This window comes from Ursus americanus, chromosome 14 (assembly GCF_024610735.1).
Source record: "Ursus americanus isolate L20-20 chromosome 14, mUrsAme1.1.p, whole genome shotgun sequence".
In the NCBI taxonomy this organism is placed as follows: domain Eukaryota; kingdom Metazoa; phylum Chordata; class Mammalia; order Carnivora; family Ursidae; genus Ursus; species Ursus americanus.
In genome coordinates, this window is record NC_142140.1 from 7,864,821 (window position 1) to 7,885,987 (window position 21,167).

At 54.0% G+C, this 21,167-nt stretch overlaps 1 protein-coding gene and 1 long non-coding RNA gene across 13 annotated transcripts in view; one reads left to right on the forward strand and one right to left on the reverse strand.

Annotated features, from left to right (window-relative positions):
• ATP2B2 (ATPase plasma membrane Ca2+ transporting 2) overlaps positions 1 to 17,005 on the forward strand; it is a 365,851-nt gene extending 348,846 nt beyond the window's left edge. For 7 of the 11 annotated variants that reach the window (XM_045808236.2, XM_087866780.1, XM_045808238.2 and 4 more), the window contains 5 exons: positions 1,324 to 1,537; positions 3,145 to 3,356; positions 3,539 to 3,646; positions 5,552 to 5,734; positions 13,926 to 17,005. In XM_045808236.2, the coding sequence (XP_045664192.1) occupies positions 1,324 to 1,537; positions 3,145 to 3,356; positions 3,539 to 3,646; positions 5,552 to 5,734; positions 13,926 to 14,237 (1,029 nt within the window). In that variant the 3' untranslated portion in view covers positions 14,238 to 17,005. Of the gene's footprint in view, positions 1 to 1,323; positions 1,538 to 3,144; positions 3,357 to 3,538; positions 3,647 to 5,551; positions 5,735 to 6,980; positions 7,153 to 11,018; positions 11,074 to 13,925 lie in introns of all 11 variants that reach the window. The other 4 variants (XM_087866784.1, XM_087866787.1, XM_087866788.1 and 1 more) reach the window with 2 other exon arrangements.
• On the reverse strand, positions 1,530 to 21,108 carry LOC123799210 (uncharacterized). Of its 2 annotated transcripts, XR_015726619.1 has the most exons (7): positions 20,924 to 21,108; positions 14,300 to 17,064; positions 13,907 to 14,159; positions 12,729 to 12,873; positions 11,750 to 11,896; positions 4,422 to 4,605; positions 1,530 to 2,349 (listed from the first exon to the last, which is right to left on the reverse strand). It is a non-coding gene; the product is annotated as an uncharacterized LOC123799210 (long non-coding RNA). The 2 variants fall into 2 exon arrangements; XR_015726618.1 differs by having other exon boundaries at positions 13,907 to 17,064.
• Between the last annotated feature and the right edge of the window lie 59 nt (positions 21,109 to 21,167).

Below are 21,167 nucleotides of genomic sequence, written 5' to 3' on the forward strand. Positions count from 1 at the left end.
CTGGCGAATCTAGGAGGTGAGTGAGTGTATGGGGTGCAGGCAGAGTGGGCCTCAGGGGCTGCACTGAGAAATGATAGAGGGGTGAAGAACTGCTCAGTTTAGCCTATTAGGCTTACGGGGTCGGTGGGCTTCCTGAAGGAGGTGTTCCACCGTAGATGAAGCTAACACCAGAGGGGAAGGTCTGGGCTGGAGAGAGAGTGACGCTAGGGAGAGATGGGCACCGCAAGCCAGGGGGACAAGTGTGGAGAGGAAAGCACAGCTGGGGAAGGGGCCATGGAGGGCACAGAGTTAAAACACTATGGAAGAGGAGCCCTGAGGGAGAGCGAGAAGGAACGTTCAGAAAGGAGGAGGAGGGCCAGAAGAGTGGGTTTAGGGGCCAGGAGGAGACAGTGGCCAAGCGAGGCAGGGAGGTCAGTGAGAGGAGGCTGGAAAATGTGTCTCTCGACTGGTGAGAAGGAAGGTGCCAGTGACCCTGGAGAAAGGGATTTGGGGGACATGGAAAGGCCAAAGTCTGGCTGCCAAAGACAAGGTACTTGGGGCTGCAAGGGAGGAGGGGACAGTAGATCAGCTCTTCGAGGCAGTGTACCCCACACGATGTGATTGTGCACAGAGCGGTACAACTATATGATCCCAGTCTCAGCCAGAGAGAGGCATGGAAGGATCCACACCAGAATGTGGATGGTGGCCGCCTGGAAGTGACAAGATCATTGATGAGTTTTAGCTTCCTCTGCTAGTCCCTACTTGCCCAAACTTTCTACATGGAAGTATGTTATTTCTGGAATCCTAGGTACACACAGTAATTGCTTAAGGTAAAGTGGGACAATGAGGTAAGAAGGAACTGGGTGGTGGTGACAAGGGGACAGGGGTCACGGGCAGTTTGTGGGACAGCAGGGACCAGAGCCGTGGATAGTGGAGGGGAAAGCAGCAGCAGAGGCTGAGCAGATGGGATCTGTGCTGGACGCGGGGGAGAGCTTGGCCTTAGCCAGGGGAGATGTGTCCACGGGGGCTGAAGGGGCCGACGGCACATGGTGGGCAAGTTGGTGAATTTACCAGAAGGCAGGGAGCTGCTGACCATTATGCTTGGAAGACCCAATTTTCTCCTTGGGGGAGAACACAGGTGGGCAGGTCTAGGCTGTTCTCCAGGGAAGGGAAGGCCCAGCAAACCTGCCTGTTCAGCGGGCAGGCCAGCTGAGGGCAGACCCACTGGGCAGAGCCGGCTCGAAGGGCCACCAAGAGGCTGCTGAGGCCCACGCCCGGCATTTCACAGCAGCGGGTGCAGCCAGCCTCCCCCATGACAGCCTTCCCCACCGCTGCTGTCTCCAGGACTCCCCTCTGAAGGCCGTGCAGATGCTCTGGGTAAACCTCATCATGGACACATTCGCCTCGCTGGCGCTGGCCACCGAGCCGCCCACCGAGACCCTGCTTCTGAGGAAGCCCTATGGCCGCAACAAGCCCCTCATCTCACGGACCATGATGAAGAACATCCTGGGCCACGCCGTCTACCAGCTCACCCTCATCTTCACTCTGCTCTTTGTGGGTGAGTCCCCCACCGGCCCACCTGGGACGCCCTGGCCTGGACCCAACGTTCTGGACTCACATCTGCCCTCTTGTCCGGCAGTGACGTAACAGGGGCCCAGGGCTGGGAAGTGAGTTGCTCAAGGTCACATAGCAAGTCTTGGGCAGAGCCAGGCCCCGTCTCAGGTCTGGCCAACCCCAAAGCTGGGGCTTTTCCACTGATGACAGCTCCAGACGCTGAGTACGCACTGGGCAGGGTGGCACCCATGTGCTGGTCTATGCCCCTCACACCTGCCCCTCCTCTGACCCATCCCTGCACCTCATCCGTGCCCCATGCAGCCATCCTCACTGACACCTCCTCGGGAAAGGCCAAACGCCTGCAGCGCCGCCAGCCATTTCCATGGCATTTCCCTTAGGCTCCTGCAGTTAGGTCTCTCCGGCAAATGGTGCAGGCCCTGCATGCCCTGAGGCACACAGAGGCGAGGTGACCTGTAAGCGAACTGCGGAGTCTGGGTGAAGACCAGGCCTGGTTTCCTTGGGTGCTTCAGAGATGATGTGGGCAAAGCCCACCCTGAGTCACGGAGAGGCCCAGCATGGGAAGGGGCTGGCCCACAGTCACACGGTGAGTCCGGGCCAGCCGGGAGCTCCCAGGATGGGCAGGCTTCTCCACGGGAGGAGCTGGGCTTGCAATGCCAACGAGCCCTTGCCCTCAAAGTCCAGGGTACAGATGTGGGTAGGGCATGGACCCTATTCCTCCAAGGGCAGTCCTCTTGTATTGGAAGGCGGTGTGTTGGCAGGACTATTGTCAAGCGTATTTGGCGTCTTCAAAGAAGCCTGAAAATGCAAAAGTAGGAGAGAAGGCTGCCTGGTGGGGGTTCCTGGTTTACTTGCTGGCTTCCCCCTTGAGCACCTACTCTCAATCTTGGATTCAGCTAGACACCTCACACTCAGAAAACCCCACAAGCCCTCCTGACACCAGCTTACACAGCTTTGCCGAGAGATATAGAATGGCATCGGGCCTGTCATCAGTGCATGTCCACACAGCAGCCCGGGGGGCTCCTCTCCACCCATCATGTGATAACTCGGATACAAGAGAATGAGGCCCCATGGGTGGAGCCAGCCTGGCCTAGGAGCCCCAACCTCCACATAGCAATTGATATTTCCTATAAGAGCCCCAGAAGCTTCCAGAGGTTCAGCAAGGGACAGAGTCGGTTACAAGAAGCACCATTTTCTGGGAAGCCCAAGGCCATGGCCTCCCACCAGGGATTCCTAGTTCACGCCCTGTCCTCCCAGTCCTCCCAGTCCAGATGAGTTTGCCAACTGGAGGTCACTCTATAAGCAGTGTCACCTGACGATACAGCTTGCATTCCACCTTTATCAGATTTCCACAGAAAAGTGGGATAAAGCACTGAAGGTCTTTCTCCCTAGAGAAGAAAGGGTTTTGTCACCCCTCCACTCACACTCAGGACCACCCAACAGTGCAGACCCACCCTGCCCCCTGATATCCACAGCACCGCCTCCATCTCTGCATGACCCTCCCGGCTGCGCAGACAAGGCCCCCCACTCAGGGCCGGGCGTCTCCCCCAGCCGGGGCCCTCAGCCCCACTCCCGCCCTCGCCCTCTCGGCAGGCGAGAAGATGTTCCAGATCGACAGCGGGAGGAACGCGCCCCTGCACTCGCCACCCTCAGAGCACTACACCATCATCTTCAACACCTTCGTCATGATGCAGCTCTTCAACGAGATCAACGCCCGCAAGATCCACGGCGAGCGCAACGTCTTTGATGGCATCTTCCGGAACCCTATTTTCTGCACCATTGTGCTGGGCACCTTTGCCATCCAGGTAGCCAGGCCCCCACCCCAACCTGGGCCGGGGTGGGCAGTGAGCAGCCAGCGCCCTTGGCCATGCCGAGAGCCCAGACCCCCGCGTTGGCCCCTGACTCTCTCTGTCTGTCTGTCTCCCTCCGTCTCTCTGTCTCTCTCGCTCTCTCTCTCTCTGTCCCTGTGCTCCCCTTCGACCTCCAGATAGTGATCGTGCAGTTTGGGGGGAAGCCATTCAGCTGCTCTCCGCTGCAGCTGGACCAGTGGATGTGGTGCATATTCATCGGGTTAGGAGAGCTCGTCTGGGGCCAGGTAAGTTCCGGGTGGGTTGTAGGAGGTGCCTCTTGGCAGAGGAAGAGAAAGAGCCCTGGACAGGGAATCCGGGAGTCCCAGGAATGGGTCCCGGCTCTGCCATGGACTCAGCGTCTGACCCTAGGCAAGGCCCTCCCTGTCTCTGGGCATCTGAGCCATGGGGCTTGGCCCAGGTCCCGCACACTGGTCTTTTGGGTACCACCGCTGTGATTTTTTTGCCTTATATCTATATACCCCGATCCTGTCATGTATTTGATATTTTCTTTCAATCAAATCAGTTTTTATTGAAATTCATTTCAAAAGGCAGCTTTATATTATTAACATGATTAGAAAATCAGTATCATTTGTCATAAAGAGAAGCTAACAAAAAAATAATAATGTAATGAGAGCAACATTATTAAACTCTAACTCGATGCCATGGCCCGTGAAGGCTCAGAGCCTGAAGCCAGCTGCTTGTTTAAGAGGATAATTAGTAAGTGGTCTGACACCAAGCAGAGACTCCCTCAGAGAGCTCCGAGGAAATGTAGGAGGGGTGAACTCGGCCTTGTCTCAGAGTGATGCAGTGCCGTGTCTGACATCCTCCCCGGCTTTGGGGAACCGTGGGCTGGATGTTCTGTAGGGACCCTTCCAGCTGTGATCCAGAACATTCTCCCACTGGTTCCCTTCCCTACTTCTGCCCAAGTCCTAGGCATGTGTGTGCACATGCAGGCATGCACACGCACACACACACACACACACACACACACACACACACACACCCCTCCACGGCACTCACCGCTTGCAGCCTGACCAGGATGCAGTGCTCATGAGAAGTACCTGGAGCCAGATCTGGGCCAAAGGGGCTCAATTCCCAAGATGCTCCATCATCCAGGTAATGGGAGCCCCAACTGGCCTGAGACATCGTTCTTGCCTTCAAGCTGTTCCAGGCTGGAGTGGGAAGTTGCAGTAGCAGAAATTAACTAGAAGATAAAGAAGAAAATTTAGTTTCATCCAAAAGGCGCTTCTTTAAACTTTGGAGCTTCTTTGGAAAGTTGATAAACTAGATTTGACTCAGCAACCCCATTCCCTGGCTTCCTTTATCCTTCCAGAGCCCACACCCTCAGGGAGCTCTTGGCATCTTGAGCTGACTCCTAATGCCTGAGGATGATGCCAGCGGGCAGCGCTGAAACCTGCAGGGAACCCGTGAGGCTGAGTGTCCAGGCCAGCCCCTGTGTGTCCCTACAGGATATGAAAGGGGCCTCTGATCTCTGCCACCTCCATGTCCCCATAGGGCCTGCCTTTCACGCCTCGGCCCCATGGACAAGCCCCTTGGAGTACGATTAAGGATAAAAGCATATCCCCTTCTCGTATTGCCTTCCCTTTCTGGGAGGGCAGCCATTCCCAGAGTCCCAGGATTGGCTGTCCCCACAGTACCCGTGCCCTGAGCCCCTGCTGCCCGCACTCACGTGCCACAGGACCCAATGATCAGGAGAAATGAGCCCAGGGATGTGAGGGCCAGCTGTGGGCCAGGTTCATGCACAGCGACTTAGACACACCATCTTGCCTAATCCTCAAACTGTGAGAATTGCCCCCAGCTTTACAGACAAGAACACCAGAGCTCAGAGAAGTTAAATGACTTACCCAAGGTCACATGACCTATGAGGTCTGGGTATTCAAGGTCACACCTGTCCAACTCCTAAAGGCCAAGATTTTCCACTGTACCCCCCAACTCAGGATGAGTGAGTGAATTACAAAGCAAATCAATAAGAAATTATAGAAGATGGGGTTGAGGAACAGGTCGGATGAGTTAGGGAGCGAGCCGCGCATAACTAGGTAAGTAGGGGGAGGCCAGCGGCTGGGGTGGCAGGTCGGGAAGGAGGCCGCCTGCGGGACAGCCCCCATCACCTGCCGCTGGACCCCCTGCAGGTCATCGCTACCATCCCGACCAGCAGGCTCAAGTTCCTGAAGGAGGCGGGCAGGCTTACGCAGAAGGAGGAGATCCCGGAGGAGGAGCTCAATGAGGATGTGGAGGAGATAGACCACGCCGAGAGGGAACTGCGGCGAGGCCAGATCCTGTGGTTTCGAGGCCTGAATCGGATCCAGACCCAGGTACAGGAGACTCCCGGGGCTGGGCCACGCCTAGCCAGGGCAGGCAGGGGATGGAGATGGGCGTGCTCCGTGCCACCCCACAGGCCCACAGGGACGGGGCTCCAGCCCTGCTCTCACCACCCACCAGCCTTTGGTACACCCACGCTCCCCACACGCACGCTCCCGTGGCTGCTAAAGAAGCTACGGGCTCCTCAGGAACCTTCCATCTCACCCCTCAGACCAGAAAGGGGTCACACGGGGGGTCACGCCCACCATGGGTTTCCAGGGGGGATGCCCCTAAGTGGGGAGGAGGCCTGAGGGCTGAGGTGAGTGTGGGGCTCTGGGCAGGGTTGTGGGGCAGCCACCAGGAGGGCCAGCACAGGGCTGGACACGAGTTGCTGTAAGGCCAGGGCCAACCCCAGATTCTCCCGGGCCTGGGCGTCAGCCTGTGAGGTCCGGGCATCTCTGCACATGTGTGCATGTCCCCCACCAGGGCCTTCAGACACTGCCCTCTGGCCTCCACCACGGTGTCGAGGCCACTCTCGGAAGCAAAGTTGGGTCTTCCCCATGCATACACTCACACATACGTGTGCAGCAAGGGCACACACGGCAAGCACATGTGTGGGATGGGTTTCTTCCCCAGGACAGACACATATGCTGCCACCATCTGCACCCCCCCCAGGCCACACGCTCTCACACAGCCCTCTGCCTGGGCTGGAGTCCTAGTTCACACTGTGTGTTCACAGCCCTGTGAGGTGTGGGCCACAGGACTAAGAAACTAAGAGAGGGTGGGCCTCTTGCCTAGACCGTGCCTAGCACCACACTGTAACAAAGAGTAGATCGTCTGAGCTGTTTCACGCCCCATAGGGCACTCCCCAACATCCTCTCGTTGGCATTCACAGTGCCCCCCCCCCCGGTTTTAGGGGTGACCGAGGTTCAGAAGACAGCCCTCTCAGAGAACTGGGGTGGGGGCGGGACAGATGTCCGACCCAGAGCCTCCCGACACAGCCGGGGTTCTCCTCCACAAGAACCCCAGCATGCAGCCCTCTTGGCCAGCCCTCCCTGGGGCTCTGGGGTCTATAGAGGGGCCTGGCGCCAAGCAGACGTCTTTCAGAGCCTTTGAGTGTGTCTGGTAGTCTTTGTTTGATTTAAGTCACGTTGTCGTTGTCACCGTGGCTGCGGCTGTGCTCGTGGCATTGCGCCTGTCAGTCGTGTAGCTGTGTGTCCGTTCTTCTCGCAACTTGTCTCGTTCTCTCCTCCGTTGCAGATTGAAGTAGTCAATACTTTCAAGAGCGGGGCCTCCTTTCAGGGGGCCCTGCGGAGACAGTCCTCCGTCACCAGCCAGAGCCAGGACGTAGCCAATCTCTCTAGCCCTAGTCGCGTGTCGTTGTCCAATGCTCTTTCCTCTCCGACCAGCCTTCCTCCTGCTGCAGCTGGGCGTGAGTGTGAATCCTTACTGCCTCGGGCGCCACCGACGCCAGTGCTGGGCGGGCAGGGGCCGGGGCACCAAGGACACGGGGGGCAGACAGTCATGGCGAGGCCCAGGGGGCTGAGGGGCCATAGCCATTGAGAAGGGTCCCTGCTGGTCAGGAGAGCATAGCCAGTCATGGGGTGGCAGTCCCTTGGTGGGCCAGGGTTGGCTGGGGTCAGGGTCAGGGGCTTAACCACTCAGCCAGGGGGTCGTGAAGGTCAAAAGTGGCCAAAAAGATCTGGGTCAGTCAAGGATCGGCATCTGGTTGGGAGTTTCCAGTGATCAAATGCTCCAGCCCACCAGAGGGTCACAGCAGCCAAGGGGAAGCAGTCAGCCAGGATGGCAAGGAGTATCCCAATTGGTCTAGGGCCATACTCAGTCAGGAAAAGCCTGGTCCACAGGCCAAGGTCAGAGCTGGTCAGGAGGTCAGAGTCTTACAGTTAGTTAGGCAAAGGGTTACCATGGGTCAAGGTCATCGAGGGTCACAGTCAGTCACAGTGGGGTCCAGCCAAGAGAGGGGTTACTATTGGTCAGAGGTCCCAGTGGGGGAGGGGTCCCAGGCCACCAAGGAGATCAGAGCCTAGAGGCCCTCGCCACAGTAGTTCAGAAACCTCTGCCTTCTTCCCTTGTACGTCGGATGGCATTAGCTGCCTTACACACACTACGCCCTGCACGCCGAAGGTCTGACCCCTTCCTAGAAAGGACAGGGCTCCTTACCCATTCAGCGTGACCTCAGGCAGTAAACGGTGAACCACGCTTCACATCTTGGCTGGGTGTCAGCAGGCCCTGAGGGATCTGGTCCAACCCATGGTTTTCTGCCCTTCCTCCTCTGAGGGATGGCCAGGGACTCTGGCCCCCTCCATTTTCTCCCTCCTGCCAAGCTCACCTCCTCATGCCACCACTTCCAACCTGGATCTCTCATCTCTGGCCTACGTAGATCTTTCTGAACCCCTCCATGGCTTCAGGCCCCAGAGGGATTAAGAAGTCTCTATTTACCACCTGCCTCCCTTACCTTGTCTTCAGTCAGCCCCTCCCAAACTGTGGGGGAGCCCCCAGTTCTGGTCTTCTCAGATTGCCACAATGTTATCTGCTCCAGCCCTCAGGCTTTTGATGAGGAGCAGGCTCTGGGCTTCATTTCTCCATACTTTATAAAGTGCCTATACCCCCATCCAAACACAGTACGGCCACTGCACACATCCCCTCCCACTGAGCGGGAGAGGACCTACATGCCAGGTGGGCCATCTGAGCCCTCTGGCAGAAGACACGAGCCACAGAGAGCTGCTGCTGGCCTACGCTCATGTCCTTGAGTGGGTGCAGCCCTGCCAGTTATGCAGGGTAACAGGGAAGATGCAGAAAACGGAAGAAAAGCATTTCTGGGTTCATTCTTTAGCACAAAAACCCAGCAATGGGGGGGCCAGGCAAGCCAGGGTGAAATGGAGATCTATTTGAGCAGATGGGGTCCAAGTCATGTTGCCATGACTATCACTAGGAAGTCACTGCCAGGCTTTCTCAGGGCAGGAAACACTTTGGTCTCATCCTGTGCCCCCCCCCCCCACAGAGAGCCTCACCCGGTTGACCTCCTCCTACGTCCACTTCGCTCTGGCCTTGCTCAGCACCACCACCTGTCTTGAAGTGCAATGACCAAGTGTTCCAGGCTGGGGGTGCCTGGCTGGCTCAGTCGGTAGAGCATACAACTCTTGATCCTGGTTCGAGCATAGAGATCACTTTTAGAAAGGGGGGGGTGGTTCCGGTCTGGAGAGCCAGTGGGGAAAGAATCCATTTCTTTGGGTTCCTGCCATCCCTCCTGGTGACTCCTCCATCCCTCTGGCTGGGTCTGACCTCTCAGAGGCACGGTACTTCACACTGGCCACAGCCAGAGCCCGCCTGGCATTTCTGGGCACCCATGCAGCCTTTGGAAGTCTTCCCATGGCTTAGCCCCACGCCTTAGCTCTCATAGCTAGAGGAAGAGCTCAGTCATCTCAAACCCGCAGTATCATTCTCACCTTTCCTTCTGTCCTTTATAAAACCATTCAGTAAGGCCGGTCAAGCAATAGCCGGCTCGCAACACTTCTCCCTCAGAGAGACACCGATGTCTGCCCATCCTCCATTCTCTCTGAGGACCCAGAGGGGCTGGTCAGGCATGGCTCCCTCATCCAACTGCTATCTTGAGCATCTCGTATTCCTCCCCTCTACCAGAGAATCCAGACTGTAATTTGGGGGTGACTTGTGGGAGCCTGACCATCCCCCTAGCCAAGAGTACTGGTTCCAAAAGCGATCCCAACCTCTGTGGCTTCAACACACACATCTGATCAATACAGTCACAGTGTGAACTTTAAATAAATACCCCCAGTTCCTCCTTCACCTGAATAGTTGCTTTAACAATACCTCCTCTGGTCTCCAAGGACTCTGAGGGCCTTCTAGTTACCAGGCAGGGTCCCTTCAGGAGTCAAAGGCTTTTTTCTCACAGGGGGTGTGACACCAGTGGCCAGGAGTAAGAGAAGGTGTCCCAGATTGGGTGGGATGGAGAGGTAGGCTGCCTCCCACCTCCTCTGAGCAGGGTCTTGTTCCTGGGGATTCTCCAGCAGAGGAGGGTGGCCCTGTGCATGCTGAGTCCAAAATACCTGGAATCTATAAACCCTAGGAGTCAGACCACCGTCCCCTGGGTTACCAAGAGTTGACCACCAAGGCCTGTGGTGGGGCAGTGTCTGCTTGGGGCAGACTTCTGACTCATGACCTTGGGATAAGGAGCCCCCCACCCCATCCCTCCCCCGGCACCACTGTGAGGAGGTGAGGAGGCAGACAGATACATGCGGTGACATGACAGGCAGGTCAGACTTGCATCCAGAATGTTTGGGAGGGAACTCTGGTCCGCTCTCTTTCTTTCCTCTTCTGCCTGACGCAAAAGTGAGTTTGTTTTTTCCCCTAGAAACTTAAAGGCACATGCCTAAGGCCTTATACTTAAGCCTCACTCAAGATTTCCCAAAGTAGTTTCCATACCCTTCACTTCTCATATGCCTCACCAAGGAAACGGGAGGGAGGACCTGACGAGACATCCATTTCACTGAGAAAGACACTGAGGCTCGGAGGACTGGCCTGACATGGCCACGATCACACAAGTGAGTGGCCAGAGGTCTGACTCCGAAGTGCCTCGTTTTCCCCACCATCCCACACCACTTTCCAGACAAGCCCATAGCCCTGGACCCTGCAGAGGTTGAATTTCCATTCCAGAACCAGTGCCCATCCCCACAGCCTCACGAAGTAGAAAGGGGTCCATCCCCCGGGCTCTAGAAGGCCAAGAAAGTGGTTTAATTTCTGGAATTTCTGCCAGCCTGGCCGGGACTGGGGAGAAAGGCACCTTCCCGCAGGTGATCAAGGACAGAATGAGCATTTGGCTCTGTGACCCGAGGCCAAGCCGCCTGCCGCTCCTGCTTATTCCCCTCAAACTCCTAACGGATCTCAAACCACGTTTGTATTTAACAAGTTTGTAGCAGGCTCCGTGTTGGTCAGTGAAGGTCCTCCTCCTTCGAACCAACCAGGCCAAGCACATCAGACTCCTAACCTAGAACCGGCTACTTCCTGGCCACTACCAGACAGAGGGCATCTCTTACTGCCACTTCCCCTTCACCTTCCTGATTCTGAGGTCTGCTAGGGCAAGGAGTGCGCATCTCTGAAGGGGAGAAATGAAGAAGGAAAGAAAAGAAAGCTGTGCCTCTCGTTAGCATTTTGGTGATGAGCCTAGTGCAATCTTGGGTTGGCGAGAAAATGGCTTGCTTCTCGGGGCGGGGGGCCTAGACCTCTCCACTGTCTGAATATTCCATGTGTTTGTTTCCCTAGAGGGCTAGAGAACCCTGGAGACAGAGTTCAGCAAGAGAGAGTGAAATTAAAAGAGGTTGTGAGTCTTTAACCTTGAGCCTGAAATGAATGTGAATCAATCCCAGACTCTTGGCTTCCCTGAAGCCGGGTAAACATTCGAGTATGTCGAACCCGTCCCAGCCCAGGGCCGACACATTCTCTCAGAGCTGTCCGACACATGCGTGGGTCTCCTCTCCCTCTGTGCTGATGAAACCACAGTGTCTGAAGTCCCACAGGCCGGGTCCTTTCCCTTCTCCCGTCCCCCCGTACCCAAGTGCAGCTTCTGCCCCCAAAATCTCACTTTAGGGTAGGCAGGGATGGGAGGCGGAAGAGCTTTTTTTCTTCCCATATTTTTTTCATTTCAGCCGTGGAGAGAACCGAAGTGGACACTTGAGATGACCGTGGCGGGGTGTCCCGAAAAGTCTTGTCCCCACAGTCTTGTCCAGAGCAGTTCATTCTTTCTGTCGTCTCCATGCCAGGGGGAGGGCAAGGGGCCTGCATCTCATTGTGTGTTGTCCCCTTTGCATTTTCAGTCCCATGACAGGGTCCCGCCACCACCCCTCCTCCTCCACCAGGCGCTCCAGCTGGCACCTTATTGGAACCAGCCTCAGAACACACTGGGCACTAGGCTGGGCAGTTATAATGACAATTATTCCCATTTTACAGATAAGAAAACTGAGGCCCATGACACCTTTTTTGTTGGTTTGACTTACTTGAGGGTGTAGCGGGCTGCTCATCAGGAGATCAGAATATTGAATAATCTCTACAGAGCCATGAACAGGGAATCCAAGGAGAAAGAGGCCTCAGAGAAGTCAAATGGCTGTCACGGCATCCACTGGCTCTTGCTTGGTGCCTGGTGCCTGTTATTTAAAACATGATTCCAACAAGCAGGGTCCCCATGAGTCCCCAACCCACAGCACATAAGAAGGAAAAGGGACAGAGATGCTTTTGAGCAAACAAGGAAAAGTCAGAACGAGTAACAATGGCTGACAACCAAAGAGAGAACCTTTAAAAAAAAAAAAAATCAAAACTCTGGGGTCTTACAAAAGACCGAATGGATTACTGACCAACCTAAAGTTAAATTCTTCTCTGCGTACGCTAAATCCAAAGGCAGGGGAGCAGCTCGTGCTTTAGCTGCACTTCCCTCGGAAATAGTAAAAGAAACCCCGCGCTAGGACACTTAAAACCATCAGCCACAGTCATCTAGAAAATTTACTTCCATGGACAGGGCTTTTCCCACCTGTGCCCCACCAACAAGACACCCCTGGGTTTAGCTGAGAGTTCCACAGGTCCTGGAACCACAAGGGCCTCCCCACAAGAACCCCGCTGGTCCTCTGCCCCTCCCCCTCCCGCCGCCGCCCGCAGGCCTGTGGTGCACAGCCAGCCTCTGCTCTGCGGCGAGGGCCATGCAGGGCACCCTCAACTCCGCGGCCACCTTGGCTGACGCTCTGCTCCTTGGAGGCACTGATGATGCCTCACATTCCCCCACCACTGCCTCTGCTCTGAGTTGGGGCTAGGAAGAGAGGAGGAAATACCTTTGTCCCAAGTCCCATCTGCCCCTTGAAATGACAGGCACAGCTTCCCCCTCCCAGGAATCTGGAGAAGGCACCCCTCTCTCCAACACGGGGGTCCTATTCCTCGGCACCCCATGAGGCAGGACAGAGGGACAACCCGTGAGGCAGTGTGTCTTACCCGAGGTCAAGGCACCAAAAGTGGCAGAGCCATCCAGGACTCAGACTCGGGTCTCCCGGACTCTGAGTCCAGTGCTCCTTCCACTAGCCTGGAACACTCGATGTCCAGCCTCCTTTCACTCTTCAGAAAACCACGGGTTCCAACTCTGACACAGAAAATGAAAGAGCATGCTTTTTTTGTGGCTCGGGTCCACACCCCCTAGAATGTCACCCAGGGCTGGGTTTGGCCATCTGATTCTGGCCTCCTTTTGGGGGGTTTTGTGTTTTCAAAGCACAAATAAAGAAATAAAATACCCCAGGAAATAAGGGACCCCAAAGTCAACTCCAATGACTGGCCAGGGCTTTGAGTCTATACTCGAGTGTTTACCTCCCAAATGCATGAGGAAAGAAACGTTGGGTACAAAGACCTCCGTTCACATTGTCCAGGCTTCCAAGTGTAGCCATGTGTCTGTCTGTGTGTGCCGTGTGGTTCCCGACCCCTCACCGTGGCATGCTCTGGCCGCTGAATGTCATCAGTCCGCCAGCTGCTCCGTGCTTTCTGGCTGCCTCCGCTCTGCACCCCAGAAAGCCCTGAGTCGGCTCTGGTTTGCCTTGCTGCCTTCGGTTTGATGTTCCTGTTCTCTGGACCTCGTGTGTCTTCTCCCATCCCGGCTCAGCCAACTGTCTCTCCTTCCCGTTCCTTTTCTCTTTGTGACATGGTATCTGTTCCATGTTGTATGGTTTCTTAACTGCGTGTGGGTTTCTTAAGATTAATGTTCTAAACCTAGCTTCTCCTCCTTCCTCCTTTATTCCCCCTGGTCCCGCTCCCCTTCTGCATGGTTGAACTTCTGCTTTAAAGTTAACAAGGCTCAGTCTCTCACTAGGTCTGGGCGCCCGCCGGAGTGGAGTGGACTATGCTTCCTCTAACCACTGTTTCCCACCGTCTCTGCGATGGGGCTTGATTCCTCCCGTCCTAATACTGTAGTTCTGACCAAAACCAAAGCAGTTTTTAAAACCTCATGGATGCATATAACCTGAGCCCCCTCTTCCAGTCTTCCCCCTCCTGCCCATGCTCATAACACCCAGCGACTGTGGATTCCAGCCGCCGCCCGCTGTGCCCTAACCCCTCCCCCCACCCCTCCTCCGAGTCCCCCCTACCCAGCTTGGCTGCCGGCCCCCGCCCAGGACAGAGCTTCTCACCCCCGTGCTTCCCTTGCAGATTCGCGTCGTGAAGGCGTTCCGTAGCTCTCTCTATGAAGGTCTAGAAAAGCCTGAGTCCCGAACCTCCATCCATAATTTCATGGCTCACCCCGAATTCCGGATCGAAGATTCACAGCCCCACATCCCCCTCATTGACGACACCGACCTGGAAGAAGATGCCGCGCTCAAGCAGAACTCGAGCCCGCCGTCATCGCTCAACAAGAACAACAGCGCCATCGACAGCGGGATCAACCTGACGACCGACACAAGCAAATCAGCTACCTCTTCAAGTCCAGGGAGCCCCATCCACAGCCTGGAGACGTCGCTTTAGCTGAGGACCCCGCCGCCACCCACCCACCCCCCGGGCCCCACCCATCCAGGCCCCCAGCTCACCCAAGCAGCAACGAGCAACAACAGGAAACCAAATACTGGCGAGAAAACCAACATTTCCACCCAACGGACCCTTTTTCTGGCTGCGATGCTGTTTGAACTCTTTTTCACTTTGAGGCAAGGGGCGGATCTCCTCGGAGGGCTTACGGGAGTGAGCGATTTTCCCACAACAAGCCCTTCCTGGCTCCCGCCCAAACACGGACCAGCCATGCACCCGCCAGGCCACCACGTCCCCTGCATGAATGTACTGTACACTTCCAGTCCTCCCCTTGTTTGGTTTTGGGGGGGGTCGGGGAGGGTTTTTTGTTTGTTTTCTTAGGCGGGAACTGCAAACAGACTCTTTTTGAGACTATTTATCCAATCCACTGGTCTGTGAGTTTTTGAAATGCTTGCGCAGCATGGTCTCAGTTGTATAGGTTAATTTAACAACTTTTTGAAACTGCAGAGCTTAACTCACCTAGTAAATTTGCACCAACAGAACTGAAGAACTTCATAGACACTCACAAGGTTATATCCATTTCTTTGTATCTATATCAACGTATACTTTTCCAAGACTGTATACGTCCATATAGATAGGTATATATATACATATATATACACACACGGATATATAAAGTTTTTTTGCCGGCATGTTGCCTTGTTTCCGCTTAAATTGCTCTATTTTAACTTATTTATGTCCTAAAACAAGAATGTAATTTGTTTACAAACCTGTAGATAACGTCTTTGGCTATTTGTACGGTTTAAGAACACTGGCGGCTAAGATGTTACAAAAACAGCTCAGCCCAACAGACACTTCCCTGGACTGCATCCTGGATGTTTTACAATAGCCATGCTCTGATTTTTGCCTGCTGTTTCCGTTCAATTATGTCACTACCGCGGGAGGCTCAGGCAGAAGCCAAACGCTACCGAGGAGGAGGATCCATCTGGAGGGGGTGAACGCCGTGCTCCGTAGACACAGGGAGAGGAGGAGAGAAGGCTTCCTAGGGTCGCAGCACTGACGGCAGGCCCGGCCCGAGGATGACGGGGTCCGCCCAGCTTTGGTCGAAGACTTTTCTCTCGATGAAACTCACTTGAGTTTACTAAGAGCATTTCAAAAAGAGGTTCTCTTTGGCACTGTCTGGACAGAGGGTGAGGTAGTGTTGCAATATTATAAATGCTACTGTGTTTTTTTTTTGTTTTTTTTTTTAGTAATTTAGAGGTTTATTTACTTACAAATGCAGCGTATGAGCTGTTGGCATACTGGATGAGGGTCATTATGACTTGCTGCTTTGATTTTTATTTTTGAAGAAGAATAGCCTTTTTCTCTGCACTATTTAGATCCGAACGAACCTTATGATGTGTATATTGAGATGTATTCAGTGTGATTTTTAAACCAAATTGTCTTCCTGTAGTCGCAATATATACTGTAGCCTTTTGACAGCAAGTCTTGCTTTCCCAGACAGAAAGCCATTCTGAAACCCTACAGTATCACAGGTGAGAAAAGGTGGTTATTTTCCCCCAGACAATAACAGCACTAGTAATCCCACTTAATGAGAGCTTATTTAATTGTACGTCAGCCTCTTAACTGCTAAGCACTTTGTGGGTATCAGCTTTTTTCATAAAAGAACTTTTGTATTTAATACAAAGTTTGCTTTGAGACTTTTCAGCATACGATCTTTTTCCATAAACTTGTACAGTGCAAAAGACATTTTGAATACCATGATCGATGACGTCCCATGCTTCGAGGAAAACCAAACGCTTTCCACCTCGCTTGCGAAATTCATTCCTCATACTGATCCCTTCCCACAGTTGCTCTGTGTCAGCTCGGCCCTTCCCTTCTCCAGGCCCAGAGAATTCTTCCACAAACAAGATGAGAGCCACTCGGGAAAAGAGCCATAGTCAGCTGGGAGGGCCTACGGCTGGGTGGCTGTGAAGGAACCTGAGGGTTTGGGATCCCAAGTCAGCCCATCCCACCTGGCAAAACCTTCCTGGAAGGAGGACCTTCTGTGTGTGAGAGCATCACATGAATGTCGTGAAGGAATCTCTCCGAATGTACCCAGCAGAGGAAACTGCATCCCCAAAGGGGTGACCAGCCCTCAGACGTGCTTATTGGATTCCAGTACAAACACCGCCAAAAGCCAGCCCGCTGTTCTCCTGCCGAGAAAGTAAAGACCTGCACATGTAAAAAAAAAAAAAAAAAAAAAAAAAAAAAAAACCTGGAGCAGCTTTGGAACATTGTGTTTTTTGTAGTTTCCTTTCTCAAGGTTTTCCATCTCTCCACCTTCTTGGTTCCAATCCTGTGTCCATGACCTCATTCCACGAGAGCAGGAAAGCCGCGCTTGCCCACCACGCTCCCTGTTCCTTCGGAGCCGGGACACAGGGAAGACAGGAGGGCTTTCTCTGGGCGGAGCCTAGCTTGGGGAACAGGGAGCAGTGGAAGTGACCGAGGATACCTGACATCAGTGTTGGTCTTTTCTTGTCAGGGATGATGGATGCGCACACACACACACACACACACACACACACAGAGGAAATGATTGGTTTGTCAAAACTCACTGTAGTACATAAAGCTTGCACTCTGCGTCCTATATCTAGCAGCATGGGGTACGTTTGGCAGTTCACCCCATTAGGGGGTCAGTAATTTATGACCATTCATCTGTTTTTATGAATTTTTTTATCTAGACAATAATTGTAAATAAAGAACTCACCGTCTCTGTTCATTTAATACTATGCAACGCTTATGCTTTCAGTTGCTGACTCCTTACTCCCACAGTGTGGTTCTGAAATGTCTGTGGTTTAAAAAAAAAAAAAAGGCAAAAAACCCAACATCAAACAGACTGCAGTAATAGATCCTCTGTAACTAGATCTTTTTGTTCCAGTTTGAGACTGCACCATCCACTTAGCTGCTTCTCTGTCCTCCGGGCGAGGGCTCCAGAAGAGAGATTCATTCTGAGGTCTAAGCTCAGCAACTTGTCTCCCCTCAACAGAGGAGAGAAGAGCAGGGGGCCCATTCAGTGACCCCTCGGGCTGGAGAATCGCCCACCTTTGGAGGTGGGCAGGGAGGACTGTTTGCTCCCTGCGACTCAGGCCAGCACTTTCCCTAACTCTGAAGCAGCCTCCATTGCTCCCACCAGCCCCTCACCATGGCCCCTTGCCCCCCTGTCCCAACCAGAACACGGAGTTGACAAGGGGGAGGGTGCCCTGCTTTTGAGACGAGACCAATGACAATGATGGTACCGGGCCAAGGACTCTAGAACCGTCTCAGCCTGGGTAGCCTACTTATTGAATAGCTGCTCTTTTCCCAACCATGCTGAAATGCCACCTGTACCACATACTGAGAGCTTATATAGATTTGGGTCTATTTCTGGAATTTCTCTTCTGACCCCTTATCTGGGTGTCTCAGCCGGCACCAGCCATACAGTTCTAATTACTGTCACTTTATATAATGTTTCATCATGTGGAGGGATAAGTACCCTTCCCTCTTTTCCTTTTTTTAACAAAACGCCCTGGTTATTGTCTCACAGCTATTCTTTTAAGTAAACTTTAAAATGTCGCCAAGTCTTCCACCTCCTGCCCTTCCCCCACCCAAGGGCCCTGTCATTCTATGTGCAAAGGGCTTCCTTCCTACCATTGTAAGTACTATTCACTCAGGGTCACTAAATAGAGTGTCCCATAAGGAGAACAAAAAGAGCATCCTAAATCTTGGGGGAAGCCAGATGTTCCTCCCACCATCTCACCTGCACCCTAAGCACGGGTGTTACCAGGAGAGGCCACCAAGCCCCCCACCCCAATCTCAGCTTGGGACCCAAAGTCACCCACTTTAGTTGTGCTGGGGTGGACCCTCCATGTGCCCCAGTCCAGAAGAGGAAGAGGGCTCTCTCTCACACCTGGAGCTACCGGAATGCGTGGCCCAGTTGTTTTTATTTCTAATTCTCCTCACGAAGAAACGTTTAGTCCTGTCTCCCTTTCCTGTACTGCCTTTGTGGGGGAGGGGCACTTCTTACTCTTTATTCAAAGTTTTTTCAGCGGTTTTGTGATCGGTCCTTTGGGATGCAGCAATTTCTTTCCTGGACCTTCTTCACACCACCCTGACTCCCCCTACCTATTCATGCTCTACTTTTGGGAGGCTGTCAGCTGGGTGTACTGTGACATGCCTCCCACCCTAAACTCTCCATAGTGTCTGAGATCCCATTAGAAGATGGGAGGGGTGTGTTTCTTGAAGGCTTTGGGTCTTCCAGAGCCAAGGCCTATCGAACAGCAGAAAATCCCCAGGTCTTTTCCAAGTTCCACAGCAAGCTCTCCCGATTGGGATGTAGAGAGCCTACTCACCCGAGGAGAGGGAAGGGGATCCCAGCCCCTGGGCATCAGCCATCACCCCCTCCACCAAAAACAAGACCTTTGAGGCTGCTCTGGGACCTTCTCGGCCCCCGAAGTCTGTTTTGTAATGCCCGTGGTGCTGTCCCTCCGGGCCTTTCCTCCCGGGGCCGCCGCACTTTGCTAACTCTCGTGTGCACACATTTTATAACCGAGTCGCGAGGAGATGGTGCCGCTCCAGCTTCCACAAGCCGCCAGGGCTCTGGGGGGCTCTGGGACAATCGGGGCTGGGAAGTGACTGTGCTCTAATTGTACACTCTTTATTTCTCTGTATCTCTGGCTTGTGCTCTTTGTAATTAATGGGATTTGTCTGCCTTTTCAACACTATCCTGAGCAATAACAATAAATGCACACGTGGAAACGCAGACACGGTACACATCACAAGGCCTTTTTCCGCAGGACAGGTGGGTCCCCACCCTCCATGCATTTGAACTCGGGAAAACGGAGTCCCTGGGAGGGAAAGGCGCTTTGTCCAAGGGTGCGTAGCTCGGTGGGTGGTCTCTCGCCTTCCACCACGTCACACCTTTCAAACTTCCACCATTTAAGGGAGAAGGTTTAACCTACCATAAGTCATCAGCTTTCCATGAGGAACAGTGGACAGTCCCAAAGAGCAAGACTTAGGAGGAAAAGGCTTCGGGAGGCGGAGGAAGAGATTTGGAGACAGAAGGTCTGGGAGGTAGGGGCACATATTGGGGAAAGCTAAGAATGGCCTGATTTGGGGTCTAGGATCAACTGGAGGGAGATGATGGGACAAAAGATGTAGGTGGCATCCCTTACTGGGGAGGGGGGAGGCAGAGGGGAGCCTGGCACCCTAAGTATCTGAACTTTGCAAACCTCTGCTGAGCACCAGCAGAAAACAAGAATGTGCCCAGACCAAGAGATGATCTCGATGTTGGCTCAAAGGTTGAGGGTTGCGCTTGTGCTCCTTCCCCCACTGACACAACACTGACACAACACACACACACACACACACACACACACACACACACACACACAAGACCAGCCCTTGTCAGGGAGAACTGGTCTTCAGATCAAGCACCATATAGGCCCATCCAAGTTCCAAACAGTTTCACCTCCCAGGGTCCTTTACTCCCAAGATGAACCTGCAGCATGGACATTCTAATTCCCACTTAACAGAAGAGGAGACAGCAGCTCACAGAGATGAAGGGTACACCCAGCTAGAAAGGAGAAGGCACAGTAGTACTCCTAGCAGTCCTGATGCCAGAATTGGCACTTGAAACCTCTATATTACAGTGCCTTTCAGTCCCACCAACAAATACCTTAATGAATAAGATACAGTTGCATTGCTTGTCCCAAATCCCCAATCTCTCCAACTTCAATGCCCATACCAGGAAATTCCTTGAATAACAACTATGCCCCATGCGCTTATATTTGTATCGTATCAAAAATGTCCCTGTCCCCATTTTCCGCTTGAGAAAAGCAAGGCTCAGAGAGAAGTGTTGCACCAGAGAATGAGTGGTGCAGCTACAGACGGAAGGCCAGCGCTTGTGCCTTGAAGAACGGGAGACCCAAGAGCCCCACCCACTTTGTCCCCCACTTCACTTGAAGTGCTACCCCCTAACATCCCTGCAATATTTCTCCATTAGCAGGAAATAATCTTGAAAGCTGGGGCGGGGGTGGAGGGTGGGCTGCTGTCTGGAGGCCCAGCCCTTAATTCTGTAAGACCCCACGCCCTTGGCCCCCTCTCTCAAGCTCCTTGGTGGTCTAGGTCTACCACACTCTCTGAGCCTTAACATGGCCCCTCCAGCAGTGACCATCTCCAGCTAGGGATCTTCCGTCCAGTGTCAAGAGAGAAACTGACGGATTGTGACTTACTCAAGGGGAGCCTAGGCTCCACCCTAGGTCACTGGACTCCTTAACGCCAGGAGGAGTCCAGGTCTGCCAGACCGTGTGTGGCTGAGGGGAGCTCCCAGGCTCCGTCCAGCAGGACAGCATTCTCCGTGTGCTTGTGGGAACCCCAGGACCTAGGGCCTGGGGCCACTGGGGTTTAGGTCCTCGGTTCTAGCTGCGGGAGCCTAGCTCACCTGGGGTTTCTGCCTCACAGGATCCCAGGACTGTGGGGAAGGGGCCGTTTGGAGGCATTGGGTCCCACCGCTTAGAGAGGGCAGGGTGAGAGGGCTCAGCCTCTGGTGGCTGGTGTTCCCTGGTCTTCCCTGCCCCTGGTCCCACCTTTGGGTCCTGAGGAGGGACTAACAAAAAGGAAGCACTAGGATCGGTCGGTCTACCCACTACCCAAAAAATCACTCATCCTACAGTGTTCATCCAAAGGCCGGTCGCACCCAGAACCGCGGAGAGGCGGGTGAAGCTGTAGCTATGAATCCTTCCTTTCGTGGACAGATCTCAGCAAAAGAGAAGGGCTGGTCAGGAGAGAAGATGGGCTAGAGCTTCCGATTCCAAAGCCCCACGATCAGGCTCGCCACGGAAACGAGAACCCAGCCCCTTTGGTCTCCCGCGTTTGGCACACGGAAGGGGAGGGGCCTCGGGTGGGCGGGGCGCC